This window comes from Bacillus rossius, chromosome 11 (assembly GCF_032445375.1).
Source record: "Bacillus rossius redtenbacheri isolate Brsri chromosome 11, Brsri_v3, whole genome shotgun sequence".
NCBI lineage: Eukaryota > Metazoa > Arthropoda > Insecta > Phasmatodea > Bacillidae > Bacillus > Bacillus rossius.
The window spans coordinates 59326860-59353555 of NC_086338.1; the positions used below are offsets into that span (position 1 = coordinate 59326860).

Below are 26696 nucleotides of genomic sequence, written 5' to 3' on the forward strand. Positions count from 1 at the left end.
ACCATGGAAGCTACCAGTTACAGTCTTCAATTTTTTGCCATTTATTTTGGGGGAGGGGGGGGGGGGGGGGGCAGATGCTCTCTCTTCTCTGTGATTGGTCTTCGAGCTGACTTGATTTACGCTCTGAAAATCCTCAGCCGCCTGCTTCTGAACGGAATGCTCCACAGGGATGTGTCACAGTGCTGGGGGTCTCTAGTTGTCACTTGCAGTTACTCATGTCCTGTTTCAATCTTCCGTAGCCCGAACCTTCTTCTCCGATGGATCTTCGAGAAGACTCGACCTACGCGTGGTCAGTCCTGCGGTTGCCGCTTCTTGAATCAGTGCGCTCCACATCACAGCACCAGGGCTCGAGGGTGACTCAGGGATATTTCATTCTTCCGTAGCCCGAACCTTCTTCTCCGATGGATCTTCGAGAAGACTCGACCTACGCGTGGTCAGTCCTGCGGTTGCCGCTTCTTGAATCAGTGCGCTCCACATCACAGCACCAGTGCTCGAGGGTGACTCAGGGATATTTCATTCTTCCGTAGCCCGAACCTTCTTCTCCGATGGATCTTCGAGAAGACTCGACCTACGCGTAGACAGTCCTCGGGTTGCCGCTTCTTGAAACGGCTCCACATCACAGCACCAGGGCTCGAGGGTGACTCAGGGATATTTCATTCTTCCGTAGTCCGAACCTTCTTCTCCGATGGATCTTCGAGAAGACTCGACCTACGCGTAGACAGTCCTCGGGTTGCCGCTTCTTGAAACGGCTCCACATCACAGCACCAGGGCTCGAGGGTGACTCAGGGATATTTCAATCGCCCGGTGGACTCACGAGGAGTGTGGCCGCGTCACGGCGCGGGCGCCTGCAGCTGCCACTCGGAGGCGCGCAGCTCTCACATGTGGCGGCCGGCCCTCTGCTCCGGGGGCGAGGCCCGGGACACGGCGACCGCGGGCAGCCCGCTCAGCGGGATGTCCTCGGCGCTGCGCGCGCGCCGGCACTGCTCCGCGCGGAACGGCTCCAGCCGCACGAACTCCGAGTCGGCGGCGTGCGCGGAGCTGATGTAGATGGCCGAGTTCACTCGGGGCCGGGTGACAGGTCGCAGCGGGGCGGTCCTCGGCCACTTGTCGAACTCGAAGTGGTGGGCCGACCAGTGGTGGTGCTGGAACCGTTCAGCAGGGCTACAATACACTCAGTCCATGCACAAGTACGAAAAAAGGGGTTTGTCTGTAAAGTCGGTTGACGGACAATAATTTTACGTGATAACGTCATGAGAAAACATGATGAAAAATTGCATACTTTTTAATTTTCAAATATTATTTACAGTTTTTGCATATTTAAATTAAATAATTTGTTTAAATATATAATCACGAACAATTAGTTATAGACACAAACTGAAATCAAATCAATGTCAATAAATTGTTAATTTGAAATGACGAAATTGGACAAATAAATCTTTTTTTTTTTAATTTCTGCTTTTAAAAAGCCCGCCTTAACCTGTTTGATATTATAGAAGATTTTCTCGCACGGTGGTTGGCCGGTTCTTGCACATTCGGCTCAGGCGGAACGTGACAATGAGTCATGCTTTTTTGTGCGTGCAGCCAGCGTTCATCGATTTATAAGACGTTATTGCGTGAAAAATAATAATCACGTAGCTGTGGTGCCTATTTGTAATCATAGTTTTAATTTACTTCCAGTTAGTTTTTTAACTGGATGACATACAGAACTTAAACAAGAATTTTTAATTATATGGATTTTTTTTTAATTTTAACAGCGATTTTGAAACCAGTCTTAACCTTCAACACAAGTGTCCCTTAAACACTCTTACCTGTTAATTACAAACATTTTTGGCTTTGTAGTGCATAGATCATGTTTCATTGCAAGTGTAAGTATCACCTTTGAAATCAGTCATTTCATAAAATTAACTGTAAGTACACCTACGAGATGAATTAACTAAATGTTTTAATAATTACCGTTACATTAACATATATATTACTTAAAAATCAAGGTCTCTGCCCAAACTTTCTAGATTTAAAAAAATTTGTTGTTTTAATTATGCACAAAGTCAAAGGTCGGTAGTTTCCTTTATAATTTGTAAAAAACTATTTTTCCATCAAACATGTACAGTTTTGAGAATATTTTATTTACTAGAACTTAGTAAATGCTTGCACTAAATTAATTTTTTTTTTAAATAGTAATGAACCTAAGTTGGGCATACCTACCTGAACTACCATTAGTTGTAATACTATCAAGGATGTTAAAAAAAAAAATCTCGTATCTTATCAGATCCATGATAAATGCATAAAACATTATAGAAAACCATTGTTTTGAAGACCAACTGGAAGCCTGCATATACCATAACAATTACTCATTCTCGTGCATAATGTTATCTACCTATAACACTCCTGTCTACTTTTAAAATAGCACAACACTCAAATAATTTTTTATAAAATTTTTCTGTTTAATTTTATTCTAGAAAAAATGTGTAGCATGTTACTATGCTTTATGTAGTAAGCTTAGAAAAATTTTATGATGTAATTTTTCTTCAAAAACAAATTTGTTTCTATTTTAGGATGTAAGAACATTATAAAATAATTTTCAAATTAAACTGATAAAAACTTATTTAGGTAAAAACTCTTTAGTTATCATGGAAGTTTTATATATTTTACATTATTTAGAACAGAATAACAGTTATTTAATTTTGATATTAAGTTAACTGCCTTGCAATTGTTGCCGAAACCATATATATTAATATCAGTCTTACCAAAGTGTTATTCATGACTTTGCCAGTCATACAACAACTACGAGCATGTTCTGATCTTGGTGAAGGATGAAGGTAGTTCGTAGCGAATGCCCTTCTAAGTGCTACAAGCTACCCAGCAGCTAGAGGTGCAGACACGGCCACGCCAAAGACAGAAGCAGGTACTCCCCCAGTGCACGGAGTGGGCCCGACTCTACACACAGCTAGGCTAACACAAGGAGGCTGTGTTTGTACAGGTACAGTGCAGTCAAGCAGAGGGGGAGGAGGGGGGGGGGGAGAGACAGCGAGTGTGTGGATCTCCACATGGAATATGCCAAACACAAATCGTGAAAGCAAACCGCAAACATTAAACTATTTTTTTTTTTAAATTGGGATCAATAATGATCACTTATCAGGCAGCAGAAAAAAAATTTAAAAAAAAAAGGGAAATTATTTTACGAAAGTTATCTTTAATCATCCTTTTTAGTTAAAATATATTTACCTCGAAACATGTTATCATGCTGAATGAAATTTGATTAATAAACCAATGTATAAAGTTATAAATGGTTTGCAGTGACATAGCGTAGCACTTTTAACTTTAAGTGTAAATTACGTAGATATGTAGCAACTCATTCCTGTAAAGTGATTATATCATCGTAAGTAAACGATACGTGTATTTTTTTTTCCGTGGGCCTTATAAGTGATCAGTAGGACGTAGAAGACAGGCACGAGTGGAAGGTGTTTGGACGAAAGGCAATCCGAGGACTCGAGTTCCAGGAACTTACTGCTAGGTGTCAGCTCGGTGCAATAGCGCAAACCGACAGCCGCAATCTCTCGGCTGCTGAGGGCGCGGGTAGTTGAAACAATGGTCCAGTACGCAGCATCCCTAGCACAGACACGGCTCAGAACACCAACAGCTCTCCGGCGCGACCCCCCCCTCCTCCCTCCTTCCGCTCCCCTTCTCCCTTCACACACATGTTCACGCAAGACTGGCCTACCTGCTTCGAGCGCTTTGCATGCTTATTTAGTTGGTGGTATAGTTCTATTTTGGTGCTGCAATGTTGATATTTTTTATTTGAAAGGTATTTATTATGTATTATATAGGGAAGAAAATTGGTTAAACCTAGTGAAATAATTCTCACTTGCATGATCTCTTTTATTAATGTTTCTTAGATGTATCCTCCCGTCAATTCCTTCCACCCAAAAATGTATTTTGTATAAATTATTTATCTAGTCTTTTTTAAATTGTTATGAATCGTAAATACATTTTATTTTTAAACATTAAATGTTTCCAGCATTTTGTGTTCTTTTCACTCAGTTACTTGTTTTATATTCACCTAAAAATCTAGAATAAAATATCAACAGAAACATTAGATTAATAATTTAGTGAATTAATATTTCATAATGATAAAGTTTAATTTTAAATTTTTTATTGACTTTTGAATTACATATATATTTTAGGAAAGTAAAATTTTAATTATTTCCTGTTTTGTATTTATATGAATTTTTAATGGAGTCTGACTAGTAACCTAATTATTATCATTTAACTTTAGCATTCGTTACTAATTAGTAGACATAATTTCTATAGAAAATTTTTTTGAAAGTGTTATTAGAAATTGTAATAGTATGATTTAGATTGGTCTTAACAAACTAAGATTATTTATATCATTATTTTATGCTACGGTACCACACTTTTTTGGAGTAAGAGAACATACAGAAATTTAAGGCTCAATTTGGTTAAACAACTAAATGATACATTTTCCTTTTACACAAATATTTTTAAAATATTAAAATGTTTCCTAAAACTTCAGATTATCATTAAAGCTTATTTAAAAAAAAAGTTTAAACTTTTGGTCTGTTAATTTTTTTTTTTTTTTGGCGTTCATTTCACATACCAGCCTTAGATTTCTAAAAATATATAAATTATTATTTACTGAAACATGAAATGTTTAACAATTGTATAAAAGAGGAAAAAAAAATTATTCTCAAACCAAAAATTATTTTCATCATGCTTTTGCTTGTGGCAGATTGAACAGATATTTTTTTTTCTTAAAGCAAAACTCATATAATTAATCACGGAATAATGTAAAAAATTATAAAAAAAATTAAGCAGTATGTTATACTTACAATTGTAAGTTTTAACTGTCCCAAAAAATTATAAAATACCCATGTTTAACACCCATTAAAGCTGACTCCCTTGCTTAACTACAATTTCAATCTTTTTAACTATTTATGATGCTTTGAAGAATTAAGTAACAACTGGCAAGGAACATTACCAAATATATTAAAAGGCTTTAACCACGCATAAAGAATAAGTTTAAAACAAATATTTAAGATATTTAGTTATATCAGATACCAGAACAAATATTACCTCAACAAAAGTTCGGAATACTGCTAAAACGAGTATTTTGAGAAATTCCATGCTGCTTTGACATAGGCATGCTATTCATTAGACTATCACAACCGTGAAATTCGACAGTGTTTACTGCAGGCATGCTTTGTCCTCGTATATTAGTCACGTGAAGATGCCCATTAGTTAGCAGACGGTGCGTTGTCGCATATCACTGGACACTAAAGTCAGTTTGTGTTCAACCTTACAGTGATATGCCACGTAGACGAATACAAACGTTATACTGGGCTCTTGCTCATCAACACTGGACGATAGCAGATTGGGGTAATACTATGTTTACTGATGAGATCTGACACCCGACGAATAAGAGTATGAAGGACCCTTGGACCACGTCACAAATCTAAACATGTCCAGGAAAGCCCATCCGTATGATGGCGGAAGTGTTATTATCTGGACAGGAATAATTATGGGATGGTGGACCCCTCTCTTTACCATTCAGGGTGCAGTAAATATACCCCCCCCCCCCCCGATACATTCCAGAGGTGCTACAACCATGTATGAGGAATTTCCGAACTGCATTAGGCTATCATCTCATCCTAACCGATGACAAGGCAAGACCTCACCATCATGGGACAGTGTTGTGTATCTCCAAAGACACATAACTCGAATGGATTGGTCTGCACAGTCCCCAGACATTAATGCAATAAAGCATGCATGAGACATGCTGAAAGTGGCCATTTTAGTCTGTCTAAACCCACCAGACAGTATTCAGGAACTTTCTGAAGCTGCAATAGAGGAGTGGGACCGTTTGCACGAAGACAAATTTGATGACCTCATTTGAAGAATGCACCACAGAGTGAAAGAACTCAGGCATATGCAGGGTGTCCATGCCTATTACTATAGACTGCTTGCATAGTGCAATAAAGAGATTTTCAAAGCGTTGTTTGGACTTAAATTCAGAAAATGCCCTTTTTTACTTATTCGGGATATATTTTTCAAATGTTTGATTCGGAGAGAAATGTGCTAATTGTTATTTATTTATTGTAAATCCATCAAATATTTGACTGTAAGAATCCAATATATTTGCATCCATGTTATTCAAGATTTTTGTTGACAAGTTATTAGGTAGTGAATTTTCTGAGTGTTAATTGTGATCCATGCACAGCAATGATAAAAATTAATAAAAGTACGCATATTAGAAAGAGTATTGATTTGTGCAGTCTGCTTATAAAAAAAATTGTTTTCTATAAATTATTCCTTTTCTATAATTGTTCATTGTACAAAATTAATGCTACAAACTCAATATGTCTGACTACATTTTAATCGGTAGATTCATTAAAACACCAAGGGTAATGTATTTGTCGCAGCATACTCCGTTTAGATATAAGTTGATTTTTTTAATCCATAAGGTTAAACGCGTATTTATCACCAGTGGAGAATTAGTTACTCCTGGCATATTTTAATTAATGTTTTTAATTTAATGAGGGTTAAACCTTAGACTTCACATAATATTGTGAAATACATTAACTGCAGTAGCACTAGGGAACTAGATTGTGAGTTCCCACCCTCATAAGATCCGCACTTAGTTTATATCTGACAGAAATTCAGTTAGAAATATTCTATAAGATTTTTTGAAGTTATACTTCTTTAGGCACGTTATGAAAAAATGATGAGAGTGAAATTTTAAGATGCGCGCGCATCACTGTAACACAAAATTAACAGGTTGAAGCTGCCCGCTAAACCACCCATTAAGTCTCGAATAAAAGCTACCAACAAAATATAAATAGAACCTCTATTAGTCGCGCATGTTGGCACGCTCGTCGCCTCTGATCACTGTTTTCATATTTATAATATTTATCCACATGTTTCTAGTTTCTACATTCACAACACGTGTTTTAGTTTCATACAAGTGCGAATTATATAAGTGCTAATAAATTATATTCAGTAGTGATTTAAATTGAATATTTTGATTAATATAATTTACTTTTCATAAATATTAGTAAAAAAATTTGTGCTTATATACTTTATCAAGTGCTCCAATATAATTGAGGTTAACTATCAGTATGTATTATTTATTGACCTAAATTAAAATATTATTATTTAATATAATTAATACTAAATATTAAAATATTAATGTTAAATATTTATTATTGGTTATTTAATATTTACAAAATAAAGAAATAAATTTAATAAATATTTAATAAAAATTTTGTGATAAAAATTTAAATCGAACATCAAATTAAAATATTAATTTTTAATATTTATTATTAAATTGAATAAATAATAAATATATATATAAATAAATGAACAAATTTAATGAAAACATTTTGATAAAAATGAAAAGTGAATATTAAATTAAGAAAATAATAAATATTTAAAAAATTAATCAACTTAAATTAAATTTTTGAATTTATTATTAAAATTATTTTTTTCTTGTAAAATATTAAATAATCAATAAAAAATATTTAAAATTAAGAATCTTATAATATTTAGTACAAATTATGATATATATATTTATTATTTTCTAAATTTTATTTATTCAAATTTAAACTAAACTTTATTGACTGTGTTGACTATCTTTTTCAAGCCCTTTTATTATTTTATTGTAATTAATTATTTGCATGCAATTAAAAATTATTTTTTAATGATGCCAAAGAAGTATAACTTTTCATGCGCGTGCATAAGTACACACACTCATTTGTTTTTATATCATTTGGTACTTTTTAAAAATACTGTTAATTTCAAAGCTCATTCGTGGGAGTTCTAATAAATGTAATAAAAAACAGCTTGAAATGGGTAGTTTTTTTGTTTATTGTTTTAGAAAGTTTTTAATCGTTCATCTATATTACCATTAATTAATTTTTTGTTATAGTGAACGGCAGAGGTCTTGGATTAGAAATTTAATAAAATGTAACAGTATAAGTAAAAGTATTTTATAAAAAACCTTTAAATATAAAATTAGCGTTTCATTTATTTGGTTGTTGATTTAGACCCTAGTAAAAATTGAAAGATTTCATGACTTTGAAATTACTAAGTAATGAACTTTTCTTGTACAGTTAGAAGTATAATGATTCTTGGTAGATATATTTTGCATGTAACGTAAATCTTTGATTCTTTTCTTGGGTTAAATAAATATATTCATTTAATGTACGCCAGAAATCATTAACTTAAATGGACTGCTGACTTTTATAGTGTCTCTGACATTCACATGTTTTTATTCTTTTGTTAAGTGACGGATGGTACGTATTGTTAATCGATACGGAAAATGTAATATGAATAAATTTCTTTTAAATATGTACTTTTTCAAACTTGGACACTCATTTCGGCAGTAATTTGTAAAATGGTACACAAATTAGGCTAAAGTTATGCTTGGGAAGGTTTTTGCGAAACAATCTCTACTGTTAGGCCTATTCTAGCGGTTGACATAAAGTGTTATGCTTTTTCTACAGCTAGTGTTACGCAGATCCAACTTGTCACTGAATATGACGTCATACTGCATGTGTTGCGTGTTGGACCGATGAATGTTCGGTGCAAAGCAGCTACAGGGATGTATGCTAAGTTGAAACCATGTCTCACCGAATGCACGTTTTCAATCACTTTCGTTCCTGTAAGACTTCATTAATGGGCTGTTACCTCCAGGGATTCGTTCATAGCGCTAGAAAATTAGATACACATGACACTCGCAGTTCTTTGCAACATTGATAATCAATGTTGTATGATTGTGTGTATATAAAAAAATTAATGTTACTATAAAATGGTATGTGTTTTTCATTTAAAAATTATAAAATGTATATAAATTTATAAAGTCACTTTTCAAAATTATTTATTTTTTCACTTTAAGAAAGAGTTTTGTTCATTAGATGAACTTAATTCTACATAAATCATTGCAAGTTTGGTGTTAATGAAATATTAACAAAATAAAAAAAAGTTTTGGTATTTCTAATATTATAACTTATAATTAATATTCAAAACAACTCTTATTATACGTTTTTGTTCCCAGAAGTAAAATACAACCATGTTAAATGCTTCAGGTTCGAAAACTTCTGTATTTCTGTAAGTAATTTGCTGTTTGATGTGTAAAATTCTCCTCTGGCTAGTTTTATTGTTAATAATCTCCACATTCCTGTTACTGTGATCCTTGTTTCGCTTTCATGTGAAATATGATATGACTCAACACGTTATTTGAGGAGCTTCGCTCTCTCTTTGCCGAAAAATTCGCCACTGTAACAGCAGTGCTTCCACTCGGGCGAGTGTATGTTGCTTGCACTTCATGCTCGGTGGCATCAGGAGGGAAACACTGAAAATGCGTACTTGTTTATATTTCCAGTGCAGAATTTCAACACCAAGCTCTAATTTTTCGGTACAAATGTTTTTTTTTTCCTGTAAATAAATTGATTGAAACACGTGTTTATTTAGCTTGTGGGTTTTGGCATTATCAAAAGTGAAGAGTTCTCCAACGTTTCGGTCATTTGGGTAAGAGTCTCCTACTGTTGTAGTCAGTGGAAGACTGTTACTCTGATGATGGCGACTGCAATGCCAACCGAAACGTTGATTAACACCTTACTTTTGAAGCGGCCTGAAAGCCACAAGAAGAGAAAACTCTGAGAAAACTGGAAAACCTGCAATCTTCATTAAAGCTGAACAAGTTGAATCAAGTAAGGCGATCGAAACCGCGAATTTTTCCGGTCTCTATTAAGTTATGTTTAGGGACCGGAAAAATTCGCGGTTTCGATGGCCTTCAGGATGGACCGCGCATTCCCCTGTGCACTCGGGCAAGTAATGACGCAAGTTCATTTGGCTGCCGACTTGTTGAGTCGTCTCAGCTGGTTTGCCCGTGATTCGATCCTTCTTAGGTTGAGAGGGTTTACAACTGGTTGAGATTCGTCCAGATGAACAGTAAGCCAATAACAATATCATCTGAAAGGTATACGTATTTGTATTCCAGCCTATCGCTGGTTGAATCCGCGAATGTTCCCGGCCTCTAGTGCCGGGAGACGTGAGCGCGGGCAGTCACTGACCTGCGGGCAGGCCGCGCCCGCCGCGTGCTGCTGGGCCGCACACGCGCCGCCCGCCGCACACGCGCCGCCGCCCGGCACCTTCAGCTGCTCCTTGTAGTCGGGCTGGTACGGCAGCAGCATGCGGATCTTGCCCCAGCGGTTGAAGAAGAGCGCGATGGCGGCGGCCCACACCACCAGCACGAGCAGCACGATGCCCACCTCCACACCGCGCACCTGCACGTAGGGGGGCGGGCCGGCGGGGGCGGCCGCCCCCTCGCTGGGGGCCGGTGCCGGGGCGGGCCCCGCCGTGGCCGCTCCCTCGTCCTGCTGCGGGGAGCTCCTGGGCGGCTCTGCGGCCCCAGACACCCCTGCAGTCTCCTGGCTCCTCCACAACACTTACACTGAACCAGGGGCGTAGCCAGAGGGGGGGGGGGGGGGGGGGGGGGGTTCAAATCTTTAATTAATTTCTTATTCATCACTCAAACAAATTTCATATTAAAATTAATAAAAATTTTACCATTACAATATTTAAATTTAAGTACCGAAAACTGCTAAAATAGCACTATTTTACACCTTAAAATCCAAATTTTACCGGGGGAGGACCCCCGGACCCACCGCTTTAATACGGGGGGGGGGGGGGGCGGATGCTTCTTAACACCCGCATGTACAAATCCTGGCTACGCCACTGCACTTAACACAACTACAGACAGGACAAATTCGCGTGTTCAATGACCTGCAGGATAGACTCCAATATCCTCTACACACTCGGGCAAATGCCAACTGTTCATCGGCTGCTGACTTGTGAGTCGTCTCGACTGGGTGGCCTGTGATTCGACACTTCTGTGAGTGAGGGTCTCTAATTGGTCCTCAGTCCTCCAGTTTAACAGTGAACCAATGACAGAGGCAGCACTAAGGTATAAATGTTTTGAATTTTAGCAAAACACGAAATGAACCCGCGAATTTTTCAGGTCTCTAAATATAACACACAAAGTAATTAAAGTAGGGTACTTAACGTCTCTAATATTTTTATTTGAATTAACGTTTACAACCTCCGCGAAGTTTGCGGCTGCAGAAAAAATTATTTTATTGGAATTATGTCGGGTAGTAACACGCATCACAAAAATATGTGGACATTAAGGTGAGTTACTCCAGATTATTTCAATGAAATAATATTGCTGTAACCACAAAAGTCGCGGTGTTTGTGGACATAATTCAGATGTTCAGTGTTCCAACTTAAATATACCGTCTTTATTACTAAAAAATAAAAATATTGATCAGCACCACCTTCAAAGACGGGGGCATGCCACAGTCTTGGGAAACTCTTTAGACCATTAGTCGCATAGAGGGTTTCTACTTATTTTGTTGTGATGATCTTACAGCAGAAGTTTTTCGTTCGAATTCTCACTCATCCTGTACACAAGTCAACATGGCACATTTTTATAGTGCTACAAAGACAAGCAGACCACGTTTATAGCAAAGTATGCCACGTGCATGGAAGGTTTACCAAAAAAATATTACAAGTTTACTAAGGATACCATTTGTGTGAATGGCAAAGAGGCCGTGTTCATACAAAATACAACACATTCATAGAATGGAAATAAAGGTCATATGCACACCAAATGGTTATGTACTCAAAAGGGGAACATACTTCGTACCATGTGAAATGTACTATGAGCAGGATAGGAGAACACAATATGAGCACACCAAATATGTGAACATGTACACATTGAGGGAGCAGATTATTTCAACAGCAAATGGGCAGTATAATAAATGAGAACATGTAACCGGAAACCATAAAATATGATGATACGACATGAAATTCAAAGTCGAACAAGTGAATGAAATGGACGTGGGCACCTTTTCCAAGACCGTAACAACGTCAAATAGGCCACATACACAATATGCAGCTAACCCAAAACTGAACTCTGTAAAACCAAAAAAACGATAACCAGACCAAGATTTGAACCAAGGTTTTCCTGATTATGAGTCTAGTGTTTTAAAATATTGCCTTTTTAAGTTATTTGTAGCAACAATATGTTTTATACATGATTCATATTTGTAAAGCCTTTATAAAATGTATGCTCAAAAATGGTCTTTACAAAACAGCTTTAAATCATTTACTAATTCATGTTTTAAAAGTTTTAATAATTGAGAAGGATTCTTAAAGTATAAAATATTTAGTATTGTAAATAACGCATGCATGTTCAATAGATTATGTATGGTCTTCCGACCACATCAACATTTACAAGCACACAAAGCGTTCTCACAAACCATGTTGTATGAGTTCAGTTCATTGGAATGATCCGTAATTCGGCACACTCATGTGGCAAGAGAAACAAGTTTGAAGTCAGCAACCACATGACTTAATTTATGAGTTCCAGATCGTGACGTAAAGTATTTCAGAGCTCGTTTTTATTTTTGAGTGCTTGTAACCTTAATCCTCACTGAATATGTGTGACATATACCACAACATCCAACCGCTGTGTGTGTTCTTTTTTTTATAATTATATTGTGAACACCTCATGGTAATCTACAGACAGGGCCGCAACTAGGGGGGCGCAAGCGGGGCATACGCCCCGGGCGCAAAGCTGTGGGGGCGCCGAAATCGTCGGCTTGCATTGTAATTCCTACTACAAATTGGTAGTGGGTTCATACATGGAAGTTACAGTAGCACAGAAACTGTTACATGTAGGTATGGAAAATGCTTAAATAACACAATTTTTCCGTTGGAGGGCCGCCGGACCCCCCCCCCCCCCCCCCCCCGAACGCTTTATTGGTGTGGTATGTGCAAAAAAAGGGGAGGGGGGCGCATGAACCCATTAATGCCCCGGGTGCCAGAGACTCCAGTTGCGGCCCTGTCTACAGATGGGTAATGCATACAGTATTACAGTCATACATTAATGCTACAGTCATACAGTCATAAGTTATGTCTTTATGTATTTTTGGAATTCCGAAGTAAGCAGGAACCAAAACCACATGGAAGAAAAAAAAAACATATCCGTAAATACTGTGTAATATTGCGAAAACATGACATTGCAGAACTGTTGAAGATCGCAGGGAATGTTGCTTGGTAATACAGCAGAGACATGACATTGCAGAACTGTGGAAGATTGCGGGGAGGTTGCTTGGTAATGCAGCGGAGACATGACATTGCAGAACTGTGGAAGATTGCGGGGATTTTGCTTGGTAATACAGCGGAGACATGACATTGCAGAACTGTGGAAGATTGCGGAGATTTTGCTTGGTAATACAGCGGAGACATGACATTGCAGAACTGTGGAAGATTGCGGAGATTTTGCTTGGTAATACAGCGGAGACATGACATTGCAGAACTGTGGAAGATTGCGGGGAGGTTGCTTGGTAATACAGCGGAGACATGACATTGCAGAGCTGTGTAAGATTGCGGGGATGTTGCTTGGTAATACAGCGGAGACATGACATTGCAGAACTGTGGAAGATTGCGGGGAGGTTGCTTGGTAATACAGCGGAGACATGACATTGCAGAGCTGTGGAAGATTGCGGGGATTTTGCTTGGTAATACAGCTGAGACATGACATTGCAGAGCTGTGGAAGATTGCGGGGATGTTGCTTGGTAATACAGCGGAGACATGACATTGCAGAACTGTGGAAGATTGCGGGGAGGTTGCTTGGTAATACAGCGGAGACATGACATTGCAGAGCTGTGGAAGATTGCGGGGATGTTGCTTGGTAATACAGCGGAGACATGACATTGCAGAACTGTGGAAGATTGCGGGGATGTTGCTTGGTAATACAGCGGAGACATGACATTGCAGAGCTGTGGAAGATTGCGGGGATGTTGCTTGGTAATACAGCGGAGACATGACATTGCAGAGCGTTGGAAGATTGCGGGGATATTGCTTGGTAATACAGCGGAGACATGACATTGCAGAGCTGTGGAAGATTGCGGGGAGGTTGCTTGGTAACACAGCGGAGACATGGCATTGCAGAACTGTGGAAGATTGCGGGGATGTTGCCTGGTAAAACAGCAGAGAACTGTGGAATATTGCGGGGATGCTGCTTGGTAACACGGCAGCCAGGGCGCGGCGCTCACCCATGGTCCTGAAGACTATGGGTCCGCTGCGATACTTCTTGCCGCCCCTGACGGCTGTCACGGTCACCTGGTACTGCGTGTCGGCCAGCAGGCCGGTCAAGGTCACCGCCTCCGAGTTGCCGGCCACGACGGCGACCACGCGGTAGCTGCGGGCAACACAGCGCGTGTCCAGCGTGCCTCAGCTCCGCTCTGCACTCCTCACCTCACCTCACCACACCTCGAGGGGAGTCACCGCCTCACTCCGACACTCGCCGCTCAGCGTACTTCATCGCATTCTCCATTTGCTTGCTGTGATAAAAATGTTTTCAACAAGTCCTCAAATAAACAACATTGTTCCTTAATTAATATGAGTAGAAGTATTATTATAAATAAGTATAATACCAATAATTTTATTGCTAGAATAAAGTTATTATTTTAAAATTACACATTATCACTTTGTTGTCTATCAACTATCTGAAAGTAATTTTTTTTTTTTTTTTTTTTGCTTTTTGTTTGTGAATGAATATCTTGGTTAAGATTAAGCAAAAGGCTTAAAATTAATTTTAAGATAAAACGGAAAATTAATTATGTCTTAAGCGTAGTAAATATGGTCTGCAATGATTGAACGTAGAATATCTCTTAAATTAAAATTATTATTTTCGAATAGTACTTTTCACCATGTAAATTTAAAGTAACGGTTTTGATTATCAATTAAAAAAATATATTATAGTTTAAGAAATTAATCATAGGGATTGAAACTCGTCTATTATTCATATTAGTACATGGTTTAAGTATGTACCCTGTCATTCTATTTTTCATTTTTCGTTTTTAATAATCCAAAGAATAAAATGTGTGTACCACATTTTTAGTGTTTTTTTTTTCAAACAGAGTTGGATGGCATTCAATAGTAATAGTAATAATAAATTAAGGGGTTGGGAGGGGGTTTCTTTAGGGTGTAGGAGAGGGAGTATTCGTATGCATTGAACCCAGTTTTACTTCTGCGAGACAAACACAAGGACGGCGTAAGGTATTTTATCTTGCCGTATATGTACATATTCTAATTTTTCTGAAGGGCAAAGGTCAGGACATTTTCTAAGACCTAGTCAAAAATAAAGTATTATGGACTATATATGTCAACCTATCCCATTTCATGTTGGCTCAGGAAGTCTCTGGCTGTCGAAACGGAAGACGTCAGATCGGGCAACGCGACCAAACACCGACGAAATCTTCTCGGTGTTCAGATGTTTCCCTTAGAAATCGCCCTTTCCTCCTGTCACCTTTTCTTCAAAAGTGGACTCCGAGGTAAACAACTGCCTCTTAAAACTCAAAAAGGAACGTTTGTGAAGCACCATGTCCACACGCATCCATTGGGGGGAGGAAACAAAATTGCCTCCAGTAACTATAATGGGTGCTTGCGTGGAATATATATTTTTGGTGAAATTTTCCCGCATTATATGGTGGACAAATTAAGATAAATGTGTAACGGAAGCCCTAAGTGTGCTTTCAAAAATCTTTGCCGGGTGTTTTATTCCGAAAACACGCGTTTTACTCTCCTAAAAATACAGTTTAAAAAAACGAAGTACTCATCCGCCCGTAGCACATTCTTAAATAATGTTCGTAAACAAACACCTCTCGGACAGTGCTCAAAAGGGGTGTTTCTCCTGAAACTCTGCACACCGGGTGTGTTCACGGTAGGCGAGGCTGTCATGCAACTGTAGTAAATTCACAGACTTTTCAACAAAGAACGCACATAGAATGAGCGAAGCGCTCCTCGAAGCTCCACACAACTATGGATCTTAGCAGGAACCATACGCTGGATTCAGAATTCTGAAGTTCCATGTTCCATTTATAGCAGGGCAAACATTCGCGAGGAAGGAAATAAGACAGTTTTCGCTGTAAATTTGACAAGTTTTTTTTTTTTAAGGTTTTATTAACACTCCCAGATGATTATATTTATTTAATGTTAAAAATGTGTAATTTATTACACGAAAATTTACGAATATATCCGTACATTTATGATAATTCCTTGATAAATAGTAACAAGGTTTATTTTTTTTTGTATATTTAAGGTGAAAACAATTTAACAGCGACTTCTTTCCCCTTGCTGACGGAGAAATGTGACTCACCTCCCCGAAGATGCGGTCGTGAGGACGTCTCGCCAGCCACTGGGGATGACCACTCGGACCCGGGTGAGTTAAGGTACGGTCAGTTATTGACCGCTCTGCCGAAGGCAGTTTTCCCTCCAGAAATAACACTTCTCCGTGGGTCGATACCTTGGCCACGGAAGCAAACTCCCCCTCACCCCTCTCCCTGGTTCAGGGGGGCGGAGTGCTTGACCGCTTCCAGGAACACGAGTTCCCCCCCCTCCTTCACCTTCCTGGTCCTTTACCTATTCGCTTTGAACCTTCTCCACGAAAAAAAAAAAAAAAAACATACTTCCGCAGGACCGAAGACCAAACTTTCTGCATACAGATTTGTTTTAAACACGAACTAGATTGCAAAAAGAGGACAAAAAAGTTTTGCGATCACAAGGATAAGCACATACAGTCAAGTGGCTTGGGGACAGTCAGTGTAAGTAGCAAGGACACCAATTTGTAGGATTGTCAAGAAGGAAAAGCGGGGAGGGGGTGCGATAAAACTTAAACGACACTAGGCAGTATAGGTGTGTATATATGTGTGTGTGTAATAAACGAAAACAAACTGTGAAACGGAGTTGATAGACGTAAACGTCAAAACTATGTTTTAAGGGAAAACTTCCTGCATATATTTTAGCTTCCTGCTTATTGCATGCATATCGGCCAAAATATGGGCAGTGCTCAACAAACAAGCACCTTATGCAGAGATGACTTGTTAAATCCCACGGGAAATCTCTCGGGCTGGGATTCCCTTGCGGATTTCCGCGGGCCGCCCTTTCGACCTGTCTCACCCTCAGCTTTGAATATATATACTGTATAGAAGTCGCCAGCCCAGGTTAAAATTTCTAATACGGTTTTGAGGTAGTTGGTTAATTCACCGCCGCAATCGCCACCATCTCTAGGGCATCGACTTGTGGTGGTCCCTAGCGGACAAGTGTCGAACTCTTCAAACACCCCTTCCCCCTCCCGCTGAACGACGTTGAGCTGCAGTGAATGATGGATGAGGGGTGCGGGGAATGACAGCAGGCGACAGCGCTGCGCTCTAACGTGTAAATAACAACTAAGACGATACAGGGCGTTACGGCAGCGCACTGCAGCGGTGAAGTTCCCAAGCTGCTTATCATACGCTTCTGAAAAACGTAGAGTAAATCCTATCCACTCACGACTTCTATACAGTATACATATATTCAAAGCCCTCAGTCACGTGGTTCATACAGCGGGGCAACTCTAGTAGCCAGATGTGTACTCGACACGGTAGATAGCACAACTATAGTTAGCTATGTATTCTTTAGTAAATTCATAGAGAGCGTTAATTTTTATAATGAAATATTAATTGAAATATTTATGAATAAAATAATAAATATTAACAATAACATTATTTATTATTTAAAATTAAGGTTTTTAAGAGGGTGTTTTAAGTTAATGTGTTACGACCTGATCGTTTCTTTAGTAATTGATGAAAACTAAATTAGTATGTATACGTATTATACACTACAATGTAAGGAAGAACTGTTTGAACAGCGAAATATATATATATACAGCGTTCTGAAATGGTATCGAGCATCCTGGCAATGAACATGTCTTGAATGCGTTTATTATTATTAATACTTTATCATGTGAGACTTGTGCCTCCGGTCGAGTTTAAAAAGCCGTTGACAATCCATTTTTTTTCCCCAATACTTTGTACCGTCACGCACTTTCGATCAGGTGACTTCATTTGTAGATTCATAGATGGCAGTGTAGTTGGTGATTGTGTACGTGTACCAGAAAAAAAACAACGCTGAGTTTCCTGTTTTTCAGATACGTTGTCTTTGGTTCAGCGAAACACGGCGATGGCAGTTTCTCGCAGACGTGTTGGGAGCTGTCCTCCCTTCTCCCGCCTTCACCAGTTCCTCCGGGTCGGAGAGTAAAGCCTTACGACCTCTTCTCGTGAGCTGCGCCCGTTCGCGAGTTGCGTGGCTTTACGCCCTCCGCCGCGCAGTCGTTCGGCCCCACTCGGCAGTTTCCGGCGGGTCTCGGGCCGCTGACACCAGACAGGACGTGACTACCCCCTCCCCCCTCAGTCGCGGGGCCCTGGGCCACTTACTTCTGCGGTACCTTAATATTTTCGAGGCACTTTATCAAGGCCCCCCCAGAGAGTAGTGTGTTAGGGGCATTCTCCGGATAACTGAAAATAAAAATAAGCTAACCTCGAACCTAAATTTCGGCGATGATTTTTCTTCAGAAATTTCTATTTTCTTTCCTCATAAATTATCAATGTGTAAGTTTTATAATACTAACGGCCAAAATCGGTGAAATTGTGACATTGTACGAGGCAGTGAAATATTTGGAAGTTCTCTCGTGCTATATCATGAAAACTGAATTGAAATCGAAATGTATCTACCATCACTTTGAATTACATAGTAATAACATTTTAAAACTTCCGTTCCCCATTAACGTAAAAAAAATTCTCCTAAAACTAGAAGAATAAGAATCATAAAATGAAAATCCCCCCCCCCCTTCCCCTTCCTTCTGAGACCTTGGAGCCGCTCATGATCCGTGTATGTAACATTTAAAGTAAAATTCCATCAAACCCCGTGAACTAACAATGTTTAATACTTCATGCAGGGCCTACTGCAGTTATAACAATAATATAGCGTTCAAGGCTCAATCGCAACATAAAAACACATTTAAAAAAATAGTTTTAATTGTGCTGTATTGTTAGAGTACCATATTGAAAAAATCATTTCAAAAATGACAAAAACAAAACTTATTTTTACTACGCTGGTACCTAAATTCTATACATATTCAAAGCCCAATAAAACATTAAAATAAGAATATATACAAATATTATACTATTTTCAGTCAGTTAAATCTTAAAAATTTCCCTTGAAGCAAACGAGAGCTTACAAGCTAACTGGTGTTCAGTTTGAATGATGCTGAGGTGTGATAGGCCCAAGCTGCCCCCTTCCCCCTCACTGACTTCTCCCCCTCCTAGATACGTCCCTGGCCGCATTTCCATGGTCACATGGTAGCCGTGACCAAGGCGTTTTTTTTTTAAGTTCACCGTCTGCATCAGGTTGGTTAGACGCCTAAACATTGGCTGAAGTGTAGTGTTTGCGATTTGGAAACAAGGTTATAGAAGTGACTGTGCAACCATAATCAGACATGGTCAAGTACCATTTCCCCAATATTTTGGCCGTGACAGTATGGCGATGTCGAGATAAAAAATGTTACCTCATCGACGTCACAGCAAGCCGTCTCCTGACCATCCCTGATTCCATGATAACAGCTGATAAGGAACGATAACTAGCGAATATATTTATTACCAAAAATATAAGCCACATTGATTAAAAAAATCGAATAAATTACAGTAAAAAGAGCTTAAAAAATTCCTTTTTAAGAAATTACAGTCATATTATGAAATAGCAAATAGCGGAATACTTCAGTTCAGTGATTGATTTGGTTATTATTTCGGTCAGTCAAAAATAAAAAAAATAAAAAAAAATAAAAAAGATTCTTAACTTATTTTTGTGGGAATAAAAGCACTGAAGAATAGAAACTGTGGTGTAGCTTGGGATTCTCGTCCTGTGTAGCAGCTGCAAGTAGCTGCAGGTAGCTTCAAGTAGCCAGGGCCGGCGCAAGGTAAATTGGCCCCTAGGTGAAAAACCAAAATGACCCCCCCACCACCCCGGCCGGACACCCCAAAATAAATTCCTTGCCTCAAAATACATCACGTAAGCCTAAGATTTTGTCAACAATCAAATGTAAGCAAGCTTGTGTTTTTTTTTTTTTACTTTTTTACTTATTACAAATCATAAACAGGTCACCGTGGACTTTAAATAATTACTTATATCAATATAAACATTCCAAACTGTTACAAAAATCCATTTTCATCTAGTTTCAATAATCGTTAAACATATTTTATCAGCTGTTGTGTGTCGTGCTGCGCCGCCCCCAGCTACTTGGCGCCCTGGGCGGTTGCCTAGTTCGCCTGTATGGACGCGCCGGCCCTGCAAGTAGCTGCAGGTAGCTGCAGGTAGCTGCAGGTAGCTGTGCCCGAGACTCGCAATGAATCAATCACCTTCCCCCGGCCGCAGCCACACGTGACAAGTGACGGGCGAGCCGGGGTTTTAAATATTGAGGCGCGCGAGATGGCTTCATAGGGGCGCCTCACGTCGAGAAGAATGGAGGTCCCCTGGCACCTCGCGCTGCTGCGTCGGGTCAACAAGCACCGCGCATGTGCATGCATCGGCCTCCCACTGCCATGCACTTCACAAGCCGGGAACACGTCTCAATCATAGCCTCACTGCCATTTTCAATTACACGTTTCAGCAATCCTAATTCAAAACAACATTTGCAAAAAAAATATGTAGTTAAAAGTTAAAGTTGTTGAGTGTTATATTTACATTAATTTCATCTATTAAACAGGGTTGGATAAAAAATTGACACGGTTGTTTAATATACATTTAATATCAGAACTGGACAAGATTTTGAATGAACTTTTTATTTTCGTTTTCCTCATTTAGATTAAGCAATTTGGTACGCAAACAAGGGTTGGTGCAAGGCATCCAACCATCACGAAAAGAGACTATTTAAAAACTTTTACAATGTCAAAAAAAGGACGTTCCAGAAACATTAATGTCGAATGAGTTGTGTATACTCCATTTAAATGAATCCTTTGCCAAGCATTAAGTTAGCGCAGTCTCCGGGATACGACGATGAATTCATCAGTATTTGTTTTTTTTTGTAACACTATTAACTTTCACAAACGAAGTGGTGGAGTGACATAACAGTGGACTTACATTTCGGAGCAAGCTGGTTCGAATCCTGGTACAAACGTCTTATGCTTTCGGTGAATGATGTTTTCATGAGTTCACCCCTGACATGAATATGTGGGGATGGTTTCTTGCTTCAGGAGAGACCTGTGACTGTAGGGAGAATATGTAGCATTGAAACGAACTCGGAAACTTTTAACTCAAGTTTCGTTCTTAATTGGCATAGCATCCGTCTTCGATATACAAACTTCAAATCTAAAATCAGATTTGTATTGTCTTTGAAGTAGTACCTATATACTGTTTTTGATCTGACATTGTATATTTTTTTTATATTTAAAGCTTTAGGGCACCACGTTTAGGTAACACAATAGATACGTGTACATATTGTGTTAATCATTCCCTACTTAACTAATAAGAACATATATTTTTAAGAGAGCAGAGATACTAGTTATAAATATTTCACGCATACAGTTTAAAAGTCTGGACGGCAAGAAATTAAAGAGATAACACTAAACATATTTACATAAAATAAGGCTTTTTTAATTAACACGCATATTTAACTGTAATGAAGATAGAAACGACCCTGAAATTTTAAACACGACATGAAAAACCATTCCATGCGTGCCAATTAAAAGAGTAACCATTAGCGAATTACACTCGCATCCAGTCCATTTTTTACATATAAAAAGTTCAGAGTGGTAATCTGCGGCCAACCTTTTATCAGCAAAACGAGGTTCACTCAATGGTAAGGCTTTCAAGCGGAATTAAGGAGGTTCTCAGGCAAAGCCCTTGCAGAACGTACTCCAAAAACTAAAATACAAGTACATAACGTTTATAATTTTAGTTTATGTTGATCAAAATTTTTTATTTGGGCTATTCTATTTAGGTGTTTGAAACAAAAAAAATATGCACATAAATGTATTTGAAAAAAAGGGAATTATTAAGTGTAGTAGCCAAAAAATTAATTGTTATATGCATACTGTACCAATAAATATCACTTAATTGTTGTAATTATAAATTATTAACATAAAATATAACATAACTTTACTATTACGTGTATAAATTAACAAATATATGTTTATATTTGATGTTATATGATTCAATATGATTTTTAAAAAATTTAAATATTTGCAAAAATTCTCAAACCAAAGAGATAATTTTTTGTTCTAAAACATAATATTTAATTGGTTCTCAACTTTATACAAAAAAAATATAATTTTGAAATCAAATTGCAAAAATACAGAACAATTTCTCGTAACACATTTCATAAAAATAATAGATTCATACTTTTTAAACAAATTTTGACTACGGAAACGTTAATTTTCGTTAATAATTTTAAGTTAGCAACTTATAAGATTAAGTATATATTTTTAGTTTCAGGTGATTTATGTGAACACAAATGTAACTTAACCAAAAATGACAATTTTGACACGACACAAGGATAGTGAAAGTATATCTAAAACAAAGCATCTAAAATATTAACAATTAAGGAGACAGATAGGAACAAACAGACACGATCTTCGTTGCAACAAATTTTTGTTTGACCTTAAAAAATTTTTAATATTTAACATTTTACCTTTGCCAGAGTTGTAGTCATTTCAAAAACAAATTTAATATATTAAAGCCAATAACTTTATAGGGAAAACTATTAGTTGCAGCAAGGCACTCCATTTAGTTATATAGTACCTATGCTTTAACGAAGAAAAACATCCAATATTAATATGTAAAAAAACTTACTTAAAACTGTTGAAGTCGAAATTGCATAGTTCGATTGATATTTATTATCCTTGAAATATTAGTAATCTCTATTGCAGATGTTAGAGAAGGTGGAAAAAACCGATTTTGCTTAGCTTCGACAAAGTTCTTTACCATACTGTCCAGGTCAAAGAGGTGCAATATTTTATAAGCTAACCAATAGTGCTTCTCGCTCTGCTTCACACATGGCGGTGACTGTCGCTCCTTTTGGCCGGCTTCGCGAAACATTCATAACGACGCAGACACACGAAACGATAGGAATAAAAAAAAGGCGGTCTGAAGGGCATCGCTTCCTCCGCACGCGAGCCTTTTCCACGTTAGAACTCGCGGCTCAAGAAGTTCCGCAAACACGGTTTCCAAGACCCGGGCGGTGTTGCAAGTAGGACCGCGACACGTGTTCATTGGCAGGCGTTAGGTGAAAACAATTCTCCCTAACTCTCCAAAGATAACTGGAGACAAAATATACAAATATCTTAGTAAGTTTACGGGATACCTAGATAAAAATGCAACAAAAGTAAAATACAGCCAAAGCAAAGCACTACAATCCATTTTGACCAAGCACAACAAATTGTACAAATTTACTTCTACATCCCAAAATTAATCAAAAAATGTTATAAATAAAAAAAATCCTGATAACGTAAGCAACAAAGATGGCTACATAATCTGGAATTCTATCATCGTCATGTTCATGAACGGTCATCATCCAAGGTTCAGCCAGAGTCAAAGATGCTGCACCTACTAAGCAAACTCTTTCTGATTTGTCGGACCCTCTTGGAATCATGGTCGCCTACTATGCCAGAACATCAGCCCTTCAGTGGTTCATCGCTCTTGAACACGGCTGTACGAGACACGCCGACACATCGGAGCACCACTCCCCCCTCGGTCAGGTCCCCACGTAGCAACCGAGTGACTCGTGACAGAGCAAGAAGCTGCGTACTGAAATTTTACATTTACTATTCTTAACAAAAACACAAGCCTTTGTTTACATTAGCGGGGCTTGACAGTCTTATTGCTGAGTATTTGTTAGATTTTATTGGATTGCGGAAACGCAAATTAGTGACATTTTCTTGAACTTTCAAATTTCTTTTTGCAATCAATAAACTGAAATAAATGTAATTTTAGTTTCCTTCAAAATTCGATTTTCATTATTCAGTAAAGTAAGTTCCAATAAGGCAAACATCACGGGTAAACACTCTATTTCAAGAATTTCCTTCATTTTACTCCCGTCTTCCGTGGTCCCATTCAGTGTTAATGCACTGTAAAGTTACCCAGTTTTCGTACTTTTATATACTTGACAGTATCTACTCCGAGAAATAAAAGAAATCCGAAAGTAATTGAATTTTATGTAGCGATTTATTCACAAGTCGTTTTCAAATTTATAGTGTATTGTAAACTCACTTTCAGTAAACATTAAACAGTGAATACCTCTAAAATTTTAACATGAAAGAGAAATTTCAATCACATAGAAATATGTGTGTGACTGAAACGTAATAAAATATTGAATAACTGACTTTTTTGTTGACTGAAGGAGGAAGTATCCTAAATTGTTTTTGCTTCGTTATTTTCGTGGTTTTGCTCACGATTAAAAATGAATTCCTAATATAACTTTATATTAAATGTTTATGAAGAGGTTTAATGAATTTCAAAAAAGTTAATTTAATGGTTTTTAAAAACCTAACAATTTCGAAAATTACTGACAATCTAAGTTTTTCCGAGTAAATAAAACATAAAACTTACTCTGATTCATGAACGATGTCCTAAATAATAGAGATTTTTGCAATAGCTGGTTGATTCAAAACTTTATACTTCACGACTTAAAGCACCCAATTCAGGCTGGTCTTTAAGATTCTCGAAAACCATTTGTCAAAAATTACTAATTAATAAAACATATTATAAACTAATTAAAAATAATTAAATTACGAAATTATTTTCCTTTTTACGCTTATTTAAAAATAATAATAAAAAGTAGAATAAGTTAGGTCAGGCCTACACCACCCAAGAGTGACCATCGTGACACATGTGAGCCTGCACTGGAGCCATGCGCAGGGCACAACACTCCGTCTACTCAGTCACCGCGCCATGGCGGCATGTTGGCACACCTGGCGTCGGTGGGCTTGTAGGTGACGTCGTACTTGTCAACACTCTCCGCCGTGGTGGTCCACGAGACCTTCACGGAGGTGGGGGTCAGGAACTCCACCGTGATGTTCTCTGGAGCTCCGGCGCCGGGCATCGAACCTGGAGGACACGCGCCATGGAGGAATTATTATGTGGAGTGGGCATCGAACCTGGAGGACATGCACCATGGAGGAATTATTATGTGGAGTGGGCATCGAACCTGGGGACTCTTAACATGGAGGAATTATTATGTGGAGTGGGCATCGAACCTGGAGGACACTCACCATGGAGTAGTTAGTGCTTAACGATGTGGAGTCTCTGAATTTGAAGTCACTCTGGTTACTATTCGTTTAGCCAAACACATCATAGGCTAAAGCAGATGTCTATTTAAGTCTGTGTTTCACACGCCATGTTGATTTTTTTTATATTTTGTCATCATTACTTATCATGACTTATGCTGTCTAAACCCAGTAGGGGGTTTCTAGTGGCATTTTCTCGAGGTAATTCCGTTTCTTCCGCCTATTCATTTCTTCAATTTTTTTTCCCCTCCATTCTCATATCATCAATCCTCGACGTCGCTGATAACCATTTTATATCTAGTCGGCTGTTTCGGTTTGTCACGCGGTTAAAAACGTCATGTTTGCAATAATGGAATATTTCTCCATCGAATCACTTCCTTCGCCAGGTTTCTGTCGCGCTGTTGGGGATTCCAGCATTAGCAACAATTCGCCGTGAAGTGATGAGATGGAGCGATGGAGGTATGTAATAATGGAAACGGGATACACGAGTGTCCTGAGAAAACACATCGACTCATGAAAGCTAGGTAATAAACTACTTATAGGTTTCTGCGTCGATGCCGCGTCCATGAAAATAATGAACCCAGCGTCTAGGCATTTATTTTCGCAGCTATCATTAAGGGCGAGTAACAATTATTCCCTCCATTGATAATGGTTACAATAAGGTATGCCGAAATGTCGGGAAACTTATTTTCATGAACGTGGGCTTGAATCAGAAGACATGTATTACCTAGTTAGTGACTCTGGCAACGAAGCCCACAATCTAGATTCAGGCGTCCATAACATTTACTATGTGATAAAATATATCCAGTTTTGACCATTCAAACAGATTCCGTAAAGATAATAATAAAGACTTGAAACATTTTGGTTTCAATGACCTCTGTCTACTCGGGCGGATGCTACCTGCTGATTGGCTGTTGACTTGTGAGACGTCTCGATTGTTTAGCCTGTGATTCGACGCTTCTTTTCTTGATGGTTACATATTAGTTCAGAGACTTTGGCCCGCTAGCAGAATCAACGCAATGGTACAGTATTTGGATTTTAATCGATTGGGAAATGAATTCTCTAATTTTCCCAAACCATACTGCTTAGTGTTATATCAAATGTAAAAAGCGCGAAAATTCAGTTGACTTACCAACCCATCCAGCACTTTGCAGGAAGAACAGTGTTGCCAACAGAACCATATTACTCCGACATGAACAAGCCGACCGCCCTAGCCACTACGGTGACGTCATCGTTGTACGGCCATCTTCTTTCATCTGCAAGCATAGCGACAAACTTATAAACACTATTTTGTTCCTTTCTGAGCACAACACAATTCACTGAATATAATGTCTGGCATGAAAATGAAATCTACAGAGACTTAAAATTTTGTGTGCTTGTATCAAACAGGATTTTTTATTTATTTACAACATGATAAATAAATTAAAAGCTTTCCAAACACATAATGGAAGCTAATATCCATACAAGTAAAAGATGTTTCATATGCATTTGGCATATCTTAAAATATGGAAGATGCC

General features: G+C 38.3%; 1 protein-coding gene across 1 annotated transcript; it reads right to left on the reverse strand.

Annotated features, from left to right (window-relative positions):
- Window positions 1–875: 875 nt before the first annotated feature.
- Window positions 876–26435, reverse strand: LOC134536492 (uncharacterized). Its single transcript, XM_063376214.1, has 5 exons — window positions 26312–26435; window positions 24865–25000; window positions 14140–14285; window positions 10089–10417; window positions 876–1142 (listed from the first exon to the last, which is right to left on the reverse strand). The coding sequence occupies exons 1-5, from the start codon at window positions 26358–26360 to the stop codon at window positions 876–878; spliced, it is 927 nt and encodes a 308-aa protein (XP_063232284.1). The 5' UTR covers window positions 26361–26435.
- Between the last annotated feature and the right edge of the window lie 261 nt (window positions 26436–26696).

Bases quoted from the DNA above. Each gene is read 5' to 3' on its own strand.
- LOC134536492 (XM_063376214.1), bottom strand. From the start codon at position 26,360: ATGGTTCTGTTGGCAACACTGTTCTTCCTGCAAAGTGCTGGATGGGTT. The intron at 25,001-26,311 runs GTAAGTCAACTG...CGTGTCCTCCAG, and splicing joins GCAAAGTGCTGGATGGGTTG to GTTCGATGCCCGGCGCCGGA. The intron at 10,418-14,139 runs GTGAGCGCCGCG...CTGGGGCCGCAG, and splicing joins CATAGTCTTCAGGACCATGG to AGCCGCCCAGGAGCTCCCCG.